Genomic DNA, 19,499 nt, shown 5'->3' with positions numbered 1-19,499 from the left:
TAGCTCTCTGATTCTATACAGATCATGACGCAAAACAGTAAAAAGAAATATTGTAAATATGCGTGTATAGGCTTGATAATTGCATGTGTACTAATAATAATGGCAATAGTGCTTGCAATGCATGGTAAGGGTGAAAATTGATGCTTCTACTTTTGCTCCTGTTACTGTCACTGAACTAACAGCATTGAAAAGACTAGAATTAGATGAGAGACACTTGCATGATAAGAAAGAACTTTCGTATAATGTTTTCTATCGCTTGCTAACAGAATATGTTGAGACTATGGATGCGAAAGATTGTTATGTGTGTACACAGATACCGACATCAGTAAAGGAAGGGGTGACTTATCACCACATGCCTCTTACATACGGGATTACATGTAGTATAGTAATGTCTAGATTTTATGGTCAGACTAACATACAGTATTTTTACTCAAATTATGATGTTACCTTTGCATATGTTCCTATAATAGCGCAGCTAAGCCAGATTGCTAAAGATTGGGATGCTAAAATAATGAGGGAATTTTTCGAGCCAATGCAACCTTTTGAAACGGCTCATGCTCATAGGGAAAACCTTACCTGCTCGCTCTCTGCAGTAGAAATAAGCTTTTTAGATCGCACGGATGATAGAAGGGCACAAATGAATGCGAAATTAGAAAAAGAGCTAAGTAAGAGGACTTCAGTAGATCACTATGATTTTGCCGCAATAAAGACACAAGGGAGAATAGCTTTAGATGCTTGGCATGTAGGGAAATTTTGTATATATCGAGGTGAATCTTATTATGACAACATTTTTGTAGGAGCGAGTGAGTGTAAACATACGTTTATCTTTAAGGCCAAATGGACATTCATGATGAACGGACTTGACCCTGTCATACCAGGTGTATATTACATTTGTGGGTATAATGCCTATTATCGTCTTCCGAAGGGATGGTGGGGAAGATGTTATTTGGGTATAGTGTTCCCAAAGGTTTATCAACTGGATGACCTATCGATGATTCCAAAGACATCTGGATCCCATCGTATCCAGAAAAGAGAGACCGCAGCTGCTGTGGTAGGAGATATATTTGGAGCCATGATTCCTTCGTTGGGAGTTGTGCTGAATTCCATCAAAATAAGAAAGTTGTCTACTATAGTGGATAACATGTTGACAAAGTTTTCAGGTGCTATAATCCTGATAGATGCTGAACTTGCAGCGGAAAGAGCTATGACTCTTCAAAACAGGCTTGCCTTAGACATTCTTTTAGCAAAGGATGGCGGTGTTTGCAAAATGCTTGGTGCGCGCCACTGTTGCACGTATATTCCTGACAACAGTGGGAAAATTAAAACTATGCTTGCTAATCTAACAAAAGAGAGTGCAGACTTGAAGGAATTGAAAGAACCAGGAGTGTGGGAGAAGGTGGGAAAAGGACTTGCTTCAGTGGGAAATTGGATTGGGGGAATTTGGAATGGAATATTACTAAAAATAATACAGGGAATATTAATAGTACTGATTTGCATATTTGGAATTTGGGGAATAAAAAGGGGAATAATAATGATTATGGAAAGAATTAAAAGAAGGAAGGAAGAGAAAATGATGAAAAGAATGGCAGAAGAATATAAAGCGAAAACTAGGGGAATTAAAAGGAAAAGAGAACTGACAGAATTTTAATGGAATAAAATTTGTGGGCATGATTTGGTGTGATGACAAGTAGTCATCAGAGGAGGGATTGATGAAGCTGAAATGAAGGTTTTACATTTATTAGTGCATAAACGTAGTGCTGCAATAATCAAGTGTGACTTTAACCGAACTAATAAAGATTGTACGGGGACAAAATATGCCCTCAGAGTAGTTTGCCAACATTTATAAGCGTGCTTTATATAACGTGGTGTATTAGAATTGCACTAATCCGACATAATTATAAACGTGTGCTATGATTTGCTTGTTTGAAATGTTTTAGCTTAGCATTACTTTAGTGCAGGCTTCGGCCTAGTTGCCTGGTCTCACGGTTTAGATGCTCGTATTTTTCCAACGTGCTAATAAACGTGTATTTCTGCTTGAAGCTGTACTTTTCCACTGAGATCGTTCACATGCTTATCTTAAGGTTTCGTGCCAGCCTGGCATTTTTCTCTTTGCTCCAAGGTCGATCTGCAGGTGCGGACAATGGAAGCTCTGAAAATGAGTTAATTGGTATAAAATGTTGCAACTTGCGTACCCGTCTCCAAGGATAATGTATGCTTAAGTAAAAGCTTGAGAACTGTTGTTTTTGATTGGACAATTTGAAGCCAACCTATGAACCCTCCAATGGAAGACCCTACTGGATTTGAACTGTTGTCTATTTAAACCAGGTGCACGAGAAGAAAGTAGCCATTACCAGCGATTACCCGCCATTGCAGCCATTGCAGCCATTATTGCCGTTACCCGCCATTTTGCAGCTAATATGGCCCACCTTGCTGCGACGCCATTTTGAGAGACTTTGATGCTTTCTCTAATCGAGAGAAAGAGACTTAAATGATTCTTACCCTAGAGACTTTAACTTTGATCTGTCCCTTTGCATGAAGTAGTAGTTTATCTTGCCGCCGTGAGGCAACTGCCCCGTCCACCCCTGCCCCCTTTGCCCCGTCCCATGCTGATCGAGAAACGGTACCTGTGAGACGAAGACCTCCTTGAATGCTGATTGAAATTGGTAAATATGAAAGGAAATTGTACAATTGCATTGTGTTTCTTTTAGGTAACCAACTGATGATTTTTGATAAGAGCCCTAGTTAGGAGTTTTTCTAAATTAATGTTGCTAAATTGTTTTTGCATGAAGTCACACATGCCGATGCTAATTTGAGGTTAGATGAGGATTCCTTTTGTTGCACGATGCAATTTGAGACCTTGTTATGCTGACTAAATGTATGCAATTAGCTCATTACAGATTATAGTTTTAGTGATTTGCATTGCTATTATCGAATGCCTTGTTATTCAAATGCTGCATAGATTACACCTGTTTCGTCGTTATGGACAGCTATTAATGTTCATTTACGTTTATCATTTGGTGTTGAGACACATATATATTGTGCTAGCTTTGTTAATATAGGGAAATAAATTAATTAACTTTGAATAAACTGGTGTGGTTATTTATGACCGAAAGGTCATGGTTCGCCGAAATGTATTCTGGATTAATTGTTAAGTGTTATGTTGATCAGGGCATTGCTTACGTTCGTTATTGATTATTGATTTGATTAAATTGACTGATCTCGGGTGGAGAGGGTCCCACTTAGCCAAAAGATTCATCGGCCAAAAGAGCGTCCAAGTACAGGTAAATTACTAGTACAGAACGCTCTATCAAAATCGAACCATTCTCTTTCTTACTCGTAGGTTTGCTGCTGCAAGGGCAATTTATACTATGAAATCATGTGTATGAATTCAAATATTATTACAAAACAATTGACAAATAATACACAATATCAGCGGAGAATCTGTGCTGTAATCCATACACTTGCGATTTGAAATCATGAGAAATCATTTATGTCCGGTGCTGATCGTGATCTTGTGGATGATTTGCTAATAGCAGCCACTACATGATTTCTTATAAAAGGCTGTAAATATGGCACTGTATTTTGCTTTCCACATTCAAGTCTGCGCATCCCTCTTTCGATCTCTAGTCTGTGAGCACTAACCCCCTTAACTGGTATCAGCTGCCTTTATTTGGGATATTATTCGTACCCACAGCGTGGATCACTGCTGCAGTTAAAAAGTCCGCTCGAAACTGGCTTCTGCCTAGCTAGTAAGTACGGCATTTCATTGTGCTTTGTATCTCTATCTTTCGTAAATGGGCGTTCAGCCTTGTTTAGGTGTTGGATGTCTCTGCTATATGTTTCAGGTAGTGTGACTAAGGTCCTCTTTTCATTCAATGGGAAATGTCTGTCTCGCCCTCTAGTGAGAAGTGATTGTCTTTGGCTGCTAGGCGGGTTATTGTCTCATTTTACATTCTATGTAGGGCTTGGAGCAGAAATTTTGTTTTAACTGAACGTGTATCTAGGTGGGGACATCCCTGTCGGTTTTCAGTACTTCTTTACACAATGTGCATGCTTTCTGCTGGATCCCACGTGGTGTCCTCTTTGATGAAGAGTTTTGTTGGAGCCAGGACACTATGATTCTGTCTTTATGGCTCACAGAGTTTCTGGGGTTTTTACGCAGCCATTATTTGCGTGAATTAGGTTTCCAGAGGAGCCGAATGTTATTCACCAAACCATTAATCTATCACTTCCAACCACTTTGTTCTCTGCCTAGCTACCATTTTATGGGTTTTGTGATGTCTGTCCTTTTATTTGCAGACTCTACGACATTTTGATGAGAAAGGAATCATTCAGGTGGGTCTCTGGGATACCAGCCTAAGAAGCGAGGAACGGCTCTGTGCTGTTCTCCCCATTCTTTTACAAACGTTTCCACGGATATTTATGGGAGGCAGTGAGTCTTAGAAAGGCACTGCTAACCTTCCGCCTTTCTGCAAGGCCTGAGCACAGGTCTGGTGCATGGTGAAGGAAACTAATGTGAATTCAGTCATGATATTTCTTCCAGTACATAAATAAGCCTTTGAAATGGTGAACGAGTCTCTCTTTTCAGAAAAAAATACATTTGTTTCGTCACATCTGCACACTGAAAATGTCTGATTTTTTTTAGATATAAATTGGTATTAGAAAAGTTACATATCTGCGGGAAATCCGTTCTGAAAGTAATACAATCACAATTTACAAACGTGTTTCCAATAGGGATACAGAGAATCAGAGAAAATAGATTTGCAAAATGAAAGTATCAAGGGAGAGGCAAGGAGTGTCTGCTCGCCAGTTCTGTAATCACGTCACAATTATCCTGTCAACATCCTTCTGTACCTGTAGGTCCTTTCACCGCAGACATTCAAAAGTTCTTAGGGTGGGCAGAATCTGTGCAAAGAATCAAAGATGCATCTACCTATCTACCTACCTAGCTAATCTATCTATCTATCTATCTATCTATCTATCTATCTATCTATCTATCTATCTATCTATCTATCTATCTATCTATCTATCTATCAATCTATCTATCTATCTATCTATCTATCTATCTATCTATCTATCTATCTATCTATCAACGTAAACCTAAATAAATTAAAGTAATATTTAGACATTAAAAGAAAACAAATTGGCTCATGTATTGCCTTAAAATGTGGCTGCATGTGGCTGCATTGCAGTAAAAGGTACTTGGAGATTAATGGATGTGGCAGTGTCTTTTTTTTTTTCTGCTATGGTGGTGGGGCCTGGGAGGGGGGGAGGAGAACAGGTTAAGTTCAGCGCTGCATACGAATCCACTGTTTTTCAACCACCATGCTACCCCAGTTTAGACCCAGCCCTATGCAAATGAGCCTTAACCCTGCTCCTCATTAGAACAGTCCAGCCCAAACTGCCAAGCAAGGTCCTTGTTGAACCAGAATACAGGCAACCCAGGACCGGTTTTATACTGACAAGAACTCATCAGCCAAGTATGGCTTGATTCCAGTGGCACAGTGAGCACAGAACTCATGTCTAGGCTTACCTGTCACACTTAGGGTGTCAAAAGCGATGGATTGGGATGCAGCCGGAGAGAAGTCCTTATGTCCGCTGATGTTCACACACCATTTCAAGAGGAGACACTCTGTGGCTTCACAATATGCTTAAGAGTAAAACGCACCCTTACCTGGGCCGCAACAGATCCAAACAACACTAACATTAATGGAATGTTATGGAAGAGAGTGAAAAATGTGTGTTATGCCAAGTCTAAATGATAAAAAAAAATGGGTGGTGCCACTGCTGTGAGAGATTCCTCTTCACCTTCCGAGTGTCTGTTTGTGACCGATATTAGATCTGGACACCTGCAGGGTTTAATAAAGAAATGGGCGAACGTATTTTCTCCAAAGTGCTATACAGTTCTCTTAACGTTTATCAGCTACAAGTGGACAAAAGCGAAGGGGTGGATTTTGGTCACTACCTGGGTTTTAAGGCAGAGGAAATAAAGTTCAATTAAACTGACCTTCAATCTAAAATAGAAATAAGATGCCCCTCTGCGCACCAACAGTGAAGTAGGTGCGCCAATGGCTTATCTTGTTCAAAGTGACATTTTGCTGTGCGGTGTTTATGTGTGTGCGGCTGTAGAGGCATATATAATGTGATCAGGAGCCATTTTCTTTACATCTTTGTTTACATTTTCTCTGTACAGTCTTAAGAGTTCAATGATTCATGGGATTCAACTTTACCTCCCTGTTCCAGTAGCTGTTGCAGACTCGGATGGCCGGTGAGAAGTTCTGATCTCTGTTGGTGATGTTTCGAAAATGGCAAAACCTATTTCTGAACAAACAAATCAAAATAGTAAAATTATGCTGGTGATGTAAATCAGGACAGCTGGTTGGAGAAGATCGAGCCTGCATTACTCTCATCCACACCCCAAAAAAGCAGAAGGTGTGTGAGAATTGACACTTTTAAATTCCACCTGACCTTCTTTTTATATTACCTTACAGCTATCTATTTCATGGTGTTACTACAAGATTTTAATTCGCGGACACATGGGCCAAGCATGTGAGATACAACAGAGCTCCCACAACTGCATCCTGTATGCACTGCAGGTTTTTAGCTAACATAACCAGGTGATTCTGATTCACTCTTAATGGGCGATACCACAGCTTGGACTTTGAGTGTAAAGCTAAGAATACTTTTTTGACTGTTTAAGGTGGCACAAACCACCGTTATGTTTGAGATCTGTGGGTTGTATGACATTACAATGCAAAAAAAAAACCAACAAACATGCTTTTACCACACATTTTTTACCACAGGTTTTTACCACACATATGCATTTGCCACGCATTGAAGATTGAAGGTCTATTAAAAGTAAGTATTGTTAAGGTAATTATATATATATATATATATATATATATATATATCTTCACTGAAAAAAACTAATGTTACAGGGACGTTATAGTTAAGTTCTGAATTTACTCGTACAAAACTATAGAAATTCAGCAGTTATAGTTCTTTTAAGTAACTATAACTTGCACCCTAAGGTAACTATAACTAGCGTTGTTGCAATGCAGTTTTCTTATCAATAGTTTTATTGCAAATGTTGCAGTGATAATATCAAAGATGCCATACAAGATCTGTTCAATGATATAATATGTGGAGTATATAGCTGTGCATGGCGAAGGTGTGATATATATATAAAAATGAAAAGCCTTGGGGAGGTTTTTTTACAAAAAACCTTCACAAACTAATTCATACACTGAATAATTCACTCATAGAAGCATGCAGACCCTCATGCACCCACTTTCATACCCACTTAGAGAGTCATAAACCCACTTTAAGACCCGTTGAGACACTCACGCACCCACTCACAGACCCACTAAGACACCCATGCACCCACTCACAGACACACTCAGACCCTCACGCACCCACTCATCGACTCACTCAGATACTCCTGCACCCACTCACAGACCCACTAAGAACACCACACATCCATTCACAGACCTACTCAGACCCTCACGCACCCACTCTCACAACCAGACAGATACGCTCGCACCCACTTTTATACCAGAGACACCCTCTCACGCCTTTGGCCATGCGTGGTGGGATTTGGGTGGTAATAGGAGGTTGACAACAGCGCCAGGCTGCAGGCAAGGCCCTGCTGCTAACCCCCGCTGCACACAGCTTAAGGATGTGCGCAGTGGTGTTTAGATTAGCGTATAGTAATTAAAATTACTTTACATTTAAAAAAACATTGAAATTCACTGAAAAAAAACTGAGCTACATGGATGTTATAGTTAGGAAATATAATTTAAGAAATATATAAATTCACTGAACAAAAAACAAAAATGACTGAGATGTTATAGTTACCTTCTGAATTTCCTCATACAAAACCTTAGATGGGGGCACGAGTCATAGTTACCATAGGGAGCAAGGTATAGCTACTTGCAATACCTCTAACTATAACTGCTGAATTTCGAAGGTTTAAATTGAGAACCTAACTATAACGTCCCTGTTACCTTTGTTTTTGTCAGTGATATATAAATATATATATATATATATATATATACATATATATATATATATATATATATACACACAAACATGCACACACACATATACACACAAACAAACTTTTAGATTTACCTTAAATGTGTGGTGAAGGCACTGTGTGGTAAACTCCGCCTTGTAAAGACTGTTTCCTATCCGTTAGTGCCCTTGTGGTCCTGGCCTAATTACCTCTATGGTCTTTACTCTGACAACTGGTGTTGATCACTCCAAGATTAGAGATTATAGCTGTCATGGAAATATTTTTTTAAAGTACAATACAATTTTCACAGAACTAGAAATACTTGTGTTGCATTTTATGCTACCTACAGGCTATTGTACCTATTCTGTGTCAGTCTTGGTGAAGCCAGCCTCTAGGCAGTCATGTACAATTCCATGTAGATCAAAAGTCATCAACATCTAAAGCTTTGATTTCTGGTCGCATTTGTTTTACCGATGTCAACAATTCCCAGTGCTTTTCTCCATCTCCCCCAACTTGTGACCTCCATTGATGCATTGAGAGCGTGTAGCAAGCTAATGTCTCTAAGTCAAAATTCGTCTTATTAATTTGGTGTTCTTGCTTATGCATCATATTTAGTTATAAGTAATTTGTTATGGTCATGCTACTTACACTTATTTTCAGAACATGTTTCACAAAAAACACAGTTACCTGAGGTTTACACCAACAAGTAAAGGAGATGGCAGTTCTAGGCGGGGTCCAGCTCAGGCTATGACAGCAGGTTGGACAATGGCTACAGAAATATTCCAATATTCAAGTTAATGAAGGCAAGTAAATGGATGAAGAAACCTGTGTACCTCATGTAAATTCCCGGGGGCACCATGGTGGCAATGAATTGGACTGCAGCCAGAAATTCATGGGAAAGACTAGGGTCAATATGAGGATTGTAACCTGAGGAAGAAAAATCGTGATTATCAATCCATTTCATCTTTTGTACAGGACCAAGCCCCTGCCTTTGTTGCATTGATGCACATGAAGAACGCACAGATTTCAGTAGGAACCCGAATTACAACACACACTAAAGGGGAACAGAAGAACAGTATTACTAAGGAATCAAAGAGTGATAGACAGAATTATCTTCTATGGGAATTTGCTCAGCTTGTCAGCTCCATATACTTACTCAGTCTGGTTCTCACCTTTTCAAATGGAAATTTCCATTATGAGGCTGGCGGGCCAACCGTTGACCCGCCAGCCCGGAGGTGAAAAGACCGCTGCGATCCTGAAGGTCTTCTTACCAGGCCAATTACAACTTTCCCACTGGCCTGACCAGCGGGAGCCGAGGTTCCCACGGTCAGCCCAGTGAGAAAGGTGCAGCAGCATAGTTGCCGGCTCATAATTGAGCAGGGTGCACCGGCAGCCTTGAAATACACACTGTCTGCAAAGCAGACTGTACATATCAAGGATATGGCCTGGGGCCCCTGCACTACCCATGCACTTGTTCTCGGCCAGCCTTTTCATGGTGATGAAACCGCCATGAAAAGGCTGGCAGAGTACTATGTTGTAATCAGCAGGGCGGTGCTGAATTCAGCACTGTCCTATCTGGTTACAAGCAAAACCGCCGTAAGCCCATCAGGATCAAAGATCCTGGTAGACACTGCAGTCAGTTGGCAGGTGCTAGGACCGCCAGTCTCGTAATGAAGCCCTGAGAGTCAGATATACTAACATTAGGAATACCGATTTCCTAATTGAGTTTCTCTCTGAATTGCAATTATGAAATCAGTATTCTTAAGGTATGAAACTCCTTTGAGTTTCATTAGTGATTCCTAGAGGGTCTGAAATAGACCTACCTCATGCTTGCTAGTGGGGTAGGTCACAATTTGAGACCCATTAGGAATTGCAGCCATCACAGAGATAGTTGCAGCAGACAACTATGTCTGTGATTGCTTTTCAATAAAGCAATACTTTTTTTTGCAGCACGTTAACTTTGCAGTTTCATTTCTTAGCAGTAAGTGTTCCGTGAGATAAATGCCTGCTCTTAAAAAATAATATTTACATTCTCAAAGGGGGAGGGGAACCTTGGGGACCCCTCCCCCTTTATGAAGGGGTTACCACCAGTTTGAAACTGTGGTAAAATACCGAATTCTGGTTGCAAATCAGTAATACACACCCCTCCAAATACCCAATTGGCAAAAGCAAAATGTGATTTGGTAACAAGCTACCGAATCGTATTTCAAATTTTGTACATATGTAGCCCGATGGGCCATTTGCGACCAGAAAAATGCTTTGTAGATCTTCCCCTATATTAGTGGAAACCTGTAACTGTCACATAAACACAAATTTCTTAGCCAATCAGCAGTGATTCATGAAACAAAGATGATACCATTGGCTTGTGATGTCAATTGAGTCGATCTATTAAAAACACATGATGCCCATTGACCCATATATAGATGTAAATTATGAAACATACTACTTGCCAATGCCCTAAAAAAACTGACAATAGATGAGAAAAAAGCCAACTTGCCTGTATATACACAATCTGTAAATTGGTTGCTGTAAATTCTCCTTCCATTCCCACTACAATATCTAGTCTTCTTGTTATCTTCTATCTCCTGAGATTGTTTGTTTGGGGGGCTGAGGTTAGACTTGATGGACATTAGATCAATGTTAACATAAACTTTATCAAGATCATGTTGTCAACTAGCCTGGGTCTCCATTCAAGAACCATTGGAACCCCCTTATTCTACCCCTTTTTTCCAGAAGGTTTCTTGCAGCGAATTTAGCCTCGACTAGAAGGATTGGAGAACTATTCCTTCTATAGAAAAAACACAATATTTCTAAACATTTCCAAAGTAAATAACTGCAAAATGCATGTTGTCAGAAAAGGCATGTGCCACCGTAAATCTTTCCATACACTTAAAACAACTGACCCTATTTTCCCTACAAACCTTCATATTCTCTCTGGAGCAAAAGAATGGAAAAATAATAAGATGTTGTGATTTTGAATAACTAAAGGGGGTGATTTGCATCACAGTTGGTATGTTGTCTTGTAATTCTCCAAAATGGCTCCATGTTCAAGGTGATCAATTCGTTTTCAGTTCATTTGGCTATTGTCTTTAAATTAATTTTTCAAAGTGTTGTGAAAGTATCCTGGTTTTCGTCCACCCATGGCAGCTTTAAATACTGCCCTAAAATCTCATTTATGCTTCTCCCAGGCTTCACAGTTGAGTTTTCACTAAAGACTACCAGCCATAGAATAGTACTTAAGTCTAAATTCTTCAAAACTTAACCCCAAAAATACTATCTTTGTACCAGGTGTCTCCCTGTAACTAGGCCGCAATATTATTAGTTTAAAATCAAAGTATATCTGTTGTTGCTAAAAGTTGAATTCAAGACTCAAACCAGGAAAGATCTAGATAACTGACCGTCTCTTGATCTGGGGATATATCATTAAATATTTATACATCTTGTTTAACAAATGTACAAACTTGGTTTACTGTTAATACCTTGTTTGAAATAAAGCACACCGGTTGTTATGGAAAGGATAACTACAGATTAAAATACATATTTAGAGATAGTGAAAATACAATAAATCAATAAAGGTCTCATTACGAGTGCCCATAAATTTCGAAGGACCATGTAACAGAAGTTATTACGCCCACTGGCATTATGGGTTTAGCAAGAATACCACTGCTTAGAGGCATTTCACCAGAAGATTTTACCTGCTGCATGGAGAAGTCTTCTTATTGCATACTGAGGAAAAACATGCAGAAATTGTCATGATGAATCCGATCTCTGTGTGTTATTCCCCCCAAACCTCATAATCACCATGATTCCTCCCCTCTGGAATTACCACTTTGTAATGGTAAATTTGTGGCAGGGAAATAATTGGTATTTTTAAGAGGCAAGGCATAAGTGCAAAACATCAGAGTGCCTAATGTGCATAACAGATATGGTTACTGTGTTTTGGAACATCTCAATGATGTGACCACCACACATGCATTACGTAATTATCCTAACACTGACAGTCAAGGTTTAGCTGGAGAGCATGATGCAGCTAAGCCATGGGGCCTCCCAGATGCGAGGAGAGGGTTTGAGGGACGAAATGTATCCATGAAGAAAACTCAGACCAGGGGTCTGATTTAAATGCTGACAGTAAGCATACTCCGTCACAATGGAGACAGAAGGACCAATTAAGAATTTGGCAGACGGGAACACTCGTCTGCTAAACTCCCGACAGGGTGGTTGCCGCGATACTGGTGACTTCCTCACTGGCAAAATGATGACCTTCCCACTGGGCTGACCGGTGGCAACCAAGGTTTCCGATGGTCAGCCCAGTAGGAATGGGGCGGCAGCATTGTCGCTGGCTCATTATAGAGCTGGTAGCAATGCTGCCACACGCAGGGGTTACCAGCACACTTGAACTGCGCACTGTCTACATAGCATATCAGACAGTGAGCTTTTCGAGGATTCTGGGCAGGGGCACCCCTGCACTGCTCATTCCATGGGCAGTGCAGGGGCCTCCTGTGGCACCCTGCACTTGTTCTCCACCATCCTTTTCATGGCAGTTGAACAGCCATGAAAAGGCTGGTGGAGAACAAGGTTGTAATCAGCAGAGTGCCCCTGACTTCAGCGTTGCCCTGGATGATTCCAACCTGCATCACCGCCAGCCGCGGGATCGCTGATCCTGGCAGAGACAGTGTGAGGTTGGAGGGTCTGTTTGCCAACCGCTTAATGTGGTGGTACGACTGCCACAGCCACACCGGTCTGACAGCCACAGCGAGGCTGGCAGTATTCGGACCACCAGCCTCGTAATAAGGCCCAGAGTGTGCTTACAGGCAACATGATGGTCTGCCTGCCTAATCTTAAAATGGGCGGAGCATGGTTTGATTATGGCAGAGACTACTTTTTCTCTGCCGTGGCCAAACTTCTCCGACGGCCTGACCAATTAAGTTCCTTTGGAGAGTTGGCTATATGTCCTTCTGCCCAATTAGAATGGGCAGACATATAGCTGTTATTTACTGCCCGTCACCGACAGGCAACAATTCCCTCATCACCATGTGAGATGACTCTCATGGCAAGGGGGACATTGTTTTTTAAATTTCTGAATACAAAAATAAGGTTTGGGTTTTTGTATCTGAAAATAGAAAAACTTTGCAAACCTTGCCATGAATCTGTCATGTTTGATAGAGCCATTGGGCAAAGGTCCAATGCATTCACAGGAACTGCCTGAATGGTGGTTCCTGTGAATGGTCGCTGTCTGTTTACGTGGCGGAGATTTCTAAATTTGGCAGTCGGAACCTCTGCTCTGGCATAGAGTATTCTGCTCTGGTGCCCTTGCAGAAAGCAGCCTGACGACCAAGAATTCAACTGGGCCCTAAACTAAATGCAAAAACGCTCTTGCACTGAGCATTATCTCTGTTATTTTTCGATTTCTACACGTGCCAGCTCTGTACTGTGCATGCCAAGAATATTAGTGCAAAGTTTTCTATAACATAAAAGAAAAGTATGTCAAATTATGAAACAAACGTGGACCGAAGTGGACTTACCTGTGTATTCTGAAATTGTCTTATTAAGAAACATGGGCAACCATTCGTAGAGTACAATATTCTGCAATAGATAAGAAGCACAAACTATTACATAAGCTAACAATGACGTTTGTGTCAGGCAGATGTCAAGGTAGGAAAGCAACTGTCATTTCGACTCTGTGTTTGATATTTTTGTTTATGGGTATGGCATTTCTTGAAAATCTGGTGTTACCATTTTTAAAGCAGAGTTTCACTTATTTTTTTGACCATCCAGATATTTCTTTCCGAGCTGAATCACGTTTTTGCTTTACGAACATGAGGTCTGTGAAAATATGCTTTTTTGTATACAGGTCAACTTTTTTTGTATGCAGGTCAACATTTTCTTGGAGACAATTCACAAAAGCATTTATGAGGACAGGTAGTTATAAAAAGGGGACCATATGACCAGTAACTATAAAAAGTATTGTGTTTGATCGAGTTAGAGCTATTAGTGTTGTAAATTACTAACTGGAATTTTCTTGTCACATAAATTGAAAACGAAAGGTAAAACAGTTGACATAAGCAAGCCAATTCAAAGCTCCACGGCCTCCATGAGTGTGAAGGAGGTACACAAAAGGAAAAAGAAGTTCAATTGCAGTCAAATGTATTGGCAAACATGCATCTATCAATGTAACAGGGTTGATGGCCAAGGCGGTAATAAAATTGCCCCAAGGGGGGGCAAACATAAAGCATTTATCAATGATGATAAAGGATTTTTAAAAGGCAATCCCATGAACGAGTGATAGTGATGGGTGTGCGGTGGGCGTGGTTAAAAGCTCACAAATAGATTACAAGACATCAGAGCGCTTGCGTACTTGACCTAAAAAGGGATACAGGGATAGAGAGAGCCAGGATAATGATTCAATGGGTATCCTCAAACTAGTCAGGAGAGGTCAAGAGAAATGGCTATACATTACTTGGCACCAAAAGTGCAAGGATTAAGCCTCGCACAATCATCCTGGGTTCATAATTTGTAAGAGTTTGGCACCAGGTCCACTTTTTTGATTGCTCAAAAAACAATGACTTTTTGATGGCTCATAAAACTCTCTTAGTTGATGAAGTGTGTCTTGACCTCTGGAAAGATGTTCCATCTTGACCATCAAGGCATTTCCTCTGAACATTAGGAAACAATGGGTACTATTTCCCCTACATGCAATGCAAGCTCATCCTTCAATAACATTACTGTTAGAAATGGGGTTTCAGGTTGGCTAGGGTATGCACCTGAGGCAGACAGAACCCACCCACTTTAGTCAGGGCAAGGAAGTTACACATCCAAGATAACCCCTGCTCACCCCCTTGGATAGCTTGGCACGAGCAGTCAGGCCTAACCCGGAGGCAATGTGAAAAGCGTTTTGCAAAACACACACAACACAAGATGTACACCACAAAGTAAACATAACACTGAGCTATGTAAAAATAAACTGTATTGGACAAAACATAATTAGACCAAACATTATACGTCAGTAATACCCTGCTACCTTAGCAGTTGTCAGAACGTTACCCAAGTTACTAATACTCTGCAAGAATAAGCAGTTGTCACATTAGAACACGTAAGTACTCAGGATCCTGCAACATAAGCAGTAGTCAGTAATCACAGTAAATAAATGTATGTACTTGTCATAAACACATCATAAATATCCATAATTGGAACATTATAGAACATATGGCAAGTCATAATGTACATATCATGCCAGTTACACAAGTTACTGGTACCCAGCAATGCCCCTAAGAGGGACATGTATCAAATATCTACTTTGCGAAGAGTACCTGTTCTTGGTGAAAGGGGCACTCCTAGAGCCTAGAAGATAAGCCTGAGGGCCCCCGGCGCTCCTATGCGCGAAACGGGGGGCCAGGTGTTGCTCTTTGGGGAGAGAGGCGGTCTGCACCCTCCTTAGCACTTATAAGTCGGGGCCTCTCCTGGGACCCGCGATTTCACAGGGCCCCACCCCGTGCCTCAACTGGCCCTCCAGTGGGGGGGGGCTAAGTACGCAGCACTTGGGGGCTTGACGGTGTGGGAAGCCCTTGACGCGTTTTTCACCCCTCCGCCCTCTACCAAGAGAATAAACCAAATCACTGGAGCTTCGCGCTCCTGCGGCAGCGACCGGGGGGGGAGAGGGGCCCTCCCCGCATTCTGCTCTTCGGGCAGCCCCTGGATCAGGAGGAGATCTCCGATGAGGTCTTCCTCCCTCCTGGGGCTGTACTGGGCACTAGCCCACACCCGATGTAGTGTGCAAGTGTTTACTGCAGCTCCCGGGCCGCAGCAGTGATGAGGCTCACAAACAGGGGCACCGATATGAGCACGCTTGCTCCGGTTTCCTTTTCTTTGTGCTCCGGGGGACTAGGGAGCGTGTGGCACTTACGCTACCTCTGGATAGGATGACCGGGCTGCGAATGTGAAGTGTGAGCCCGGGTCGGGGAGGTGAAGTTATGGAAAAGTCCCTATGGAGCGCTCCGGGGGCACAGGCAATGCTTTTCACTGCACTATGCCCGGGCTGCGGCGGTGATCCTTCCCCAGCACACAGCACTCGGATGAAGCGCACCCATCCCTCTATAAGCACTAGAAAGAGCTTTAGGGAACAACTGCAGCATCCCTTTGGCATTGAGAAAGAACAGGGATCAGGGGCCATAGCACCCTGCCCCTGGAGACAAGCCAGGGGTGGGGGGAGTAGAGGGCTGGCAGGCCCAACAACAGGTCAGCACAAGGGGTGCAGGTGATGGCAGTTCCTCCTAGTGACCAGGCTGGTCACAGGCTAGCACAGCAGCAGCAGTCCAGGTTGGTCTTGGTGAGTCCTTTCAACAGAGTCCTGTGTCCAGTTCCAAGTAAGTTTTCTGGAGTACCAAGAATGTCCAATTTGTGGGGAAAATTCGCCTGTACTTATACTAAGTTAGCAGTGTCTTTGTCAATGAGGAGGAAAGGGGGTTCCAACCAGTTACAACTGGTTCTAGGAGTGCCCATTCTCTCCTCCAGCACAGGCTCCAAACATCAGTGGGGGGTAAACAACCCTATTGAGCGAGGCCAGGGCACTGCCTTTACCAATGTAGGTGTGCCCCACCTCTCCATTCTCTCAGCCAAGGAAGACTATACAATATGTGGATGCACCTCTGTGACACCTCCACCCTCCCTCTGTACATGCTGTCTGAAAGGTATGCACAAAGCCCAAACTGTCAGTCTGCCTAGACATGGATTTGAGTCAAGCTGCCAAAACACCAGAGTCATGAGCACAGATAAATGCGCACTTTCTAGAAGTGTCATTTCTGTAATAGTAAAAAAAAAATACAGCAACATCAGTAAGCAGCATTTCTGATCACTGTCACAACCATACCAAACATGCCTACACTACCCCTCATAAATCAGACAATACCCTTTTCACTTAAGGCAGGGCATTTCTAATGCAATCCTATGAGAAGGCAGCACTGATAGCAGTGAGACACCAAGTTAGGCTGTTTGTCACTGCCAGGAAAGGCCACGCTACCTGGCACATGTCCTGCCTTTTACATACATGGCACCCTGCCCATAGCGCTAGCTAGGGCGTACCTTAGGGGTGACTTACATGTAGTAAAAGGGGAGTTCTGGGCCTGGCAAGTAAATTTAGATGCTAGGTCCCCGTGGCAGAAAACTGTGCACACAGGCCCTGCTTTAGCAGGCCTGAAATAGGTTTGAAAGGCTACTTCAGTGGGTGGCTCAAGCAGCGCTGCAGGCCCACTAGTAGCATTTAATTTACAGGCCCTGGGTATAGGGATACCACTTTACAAGGGTCTTATAGGTAAATTAGGTAAGCCAATTAGGTGTGAGCCAATCGTACCAATTTTACAATCGAGCATGTGCACTTTAGCACTGGCTAGCAGTGGGAAAGTGCTCAGAGTCATAACGTCAGCCAACAAAGGTCAGAAAAATAAGGAGGCAAAAGGCAAAAAGTCTGGGAAACGACCCTATAAAGGGGCCAGGTCCAACAATTACTGTGACCAAAGGTGCTCAACAATAATTATGTGGTTAGGGGCCAGATGAACAGAGCCTTTTTGCTTTACTTACCGGTCCTCATTGGTATTTCGGGCCATTAATAAATGCAAATCAGCCTTTTCTGATGTACAAAGGCCTTTAGGAAATCACAAATTGCGATTTCTACTCAGTAGAAATCACAATGTGCAATCCCCATAATAGGAATTTGCAAACAGGGATTAGCTATTTGCGATTCCTATTCTGATGTGCAAAGCATTTCCTAAATGCAATTTGGGCATGTACGAAATGCAATTAAAGTCGATGGTAACCATGTGCAATTTTTTAAAAAGCACCCCAACATGCCTTTTTTTAATTGCAGTAGAGCACCACTATTTTTGGGGTGCACCAAATGGGGCCTTTTGATCATTGCCATCCTTGATTTAGCATTTCCCAAAATAGCGATTTCCTAACACCTAGGACTCTTTTTTTCCCATATGTGGAAAGAATACACATCCTACAAAAATAGAGCCATTCGCAGTCATGTGACCCTAGACACTAGTAGAAAAGCACCTTTGGTTCAAGAAGAAAAATGGCAACTTTCTAAAAATGGCATTTTCAGAACAGTAACGTAAAATCATCATTAAAAAGAATTTTAAATCACAATAACTGGAGTAGAAACAGCATTTCTCTATCTGGTCTGAAGCTGAAGTTATAACGTATCAGATGTATTAAGTTAACGCAGTGTTAGTCCATGGGAGACATGGCCTTATAACAGTGAAAATTATGGGGGCGTGGCTTGAGACCCATAGAGTAGGCAGCTCCGGAGAAGAGCTCCCGCCCGGGTCCCCCGCTAAACAATAATCCTGATGGCATAGACCAGCTACCCACGCACCTTCCCCTCTCCCCAAAGGCCAGGAGGAGGAGGGCACGAAGAGCAGAGCCGAGATGGTCGTTTCTGGGCCCTGTAACCGGGATTGGACGAAACGGCTTGTCGCAACGCCTGACCCCAAAATGGTGGGCGCAACGGAGCTGGAGGCGCGTGGACTGGGTGCGGCCTGCAGAATCTACTCAGCATGACGGGCCCCATTTGGGACGACTGAACCCCATCGGGAAGTGCCCCTGGAGCCGGACCACAAGGGGAGCACTGACGGCGCCGCTCTCCGTTGGCAGTGGTAAGTCAATCTGAGACGGTTGCGAAGAATGCAGTGACCCATCCAATTAGCAAACAGGAAGCCTGAGGGTGCCTCTGAACCGACGAGGCCTCGGGGGGCCACTTCCCACAACCTCGCAGAAAGGATGGGTGCACACTGTGTAGAGACAGAGGGGGGCCGGACACATCAGATGACCCTGAGCTGAGGCTGTGGGGTGGTGGAGTCTGGGCATCACTGAGGCATAATCCACACCAGGCAACTTGGAACGCAAACCCACTTCGCATGACCTGTTTGAGATCCACCAGAGAGTCGCTCTCGGATGGGCAAACTCAAAAAAAAAAAAAGACATCACCGGTGACCCCGGAACACATCAAGATGGCTCGATCAAGCTGGGTTGACGCAATCCACAGCTGCGGGGAGCCTGGTGGGGGGCCCTTTACTGGGAGACATCATGCATGCTATCGTGTCTACCAGGGAAAGCCTGGAGTCCAAAATCGATACGCTAGCAGTGGATCTGGGACTGCTGAGAAAGGACCAACGCTAACTGGCAGAACAAGTAACGACAGCCGAAAGAACTGTGGAGGAGCTTAGGCCTGAGCTGGTGGTGACTGGGGACCGTGTAACCGCCCTTGAGAAGCAAGTCGGGACCCTCCTGGTCCGCGCCGAGGACGCCGAGAACAGATCACGAGGAACAATATTCAGGTAGTTGGCCTGCCCGAAAAAGTTGAACAACAAAGCTTACCTGAGTATCTGGAGCGATGGATAGCTGAGGCGGTGGCGCCGGCGGGCCTCTCGCGTTTCTTTGCCTTCGAGAGGGCACACTGTGTTGCCCTCCAGGGGCCCCGTTGAGACCG

General features: G+C 42.9%; 1 protein-coding gene across 3 annotated transcripts in view; it reads right to left on the bottom strand.

Moving 5' to 3' along the window:
- The window catches only part of LOC138283999 (dual oxidase 1-like), a 785,394-nt gene that overhangs the window by 480,279 nt on the left and 285,616 nt on the right, over positions 1 to 19,499 (bottom strand). For all 3 annotated transcript variants that reach the window (XM_069222331.1, XM_069222330.1, XM_069222332.1), the window contains exons 8-10: positions 13,540 to 13,600; positions 8,851 to 8,944; positions 6,231 to 6,321 (exon numbers count right to left, since the gene is read on the bottom strand). In XM_069222331.1, coding sequence (XP_069078432.1) covers positions 6,231 to 6,321; positions 8,851 to 8,944; positions 13,540 to 13,600 — 246 coding nt within the window. The remainder of the gene's footprint in view (positions 1 to 6,230; positions 6,322 to 8,850; positions 8,945 to 13,539; positions 13,601 to 19,499) is intronic.

This window comes from Pleurodeles waltl, chromosome 3_1 (assembly GCF_031143425.1).
Source record: "Pleurodeles waltl isolate 20211129_DDA chromosome 3_1, aPleWal1.hap1.20221129, whole genome shotgun sequence".
In the NCBI taxonomy this organism is placed as follows: domain Eukaryota; kingdom Metazoa; phylum Chordata; class Amphibia; order Caudata; family Salamandridae; genus Pleurodeles; species Pleurodeles waltl.
This window is presented reverse-complemented; position numbering and strand designations above follow the sequence as displayed.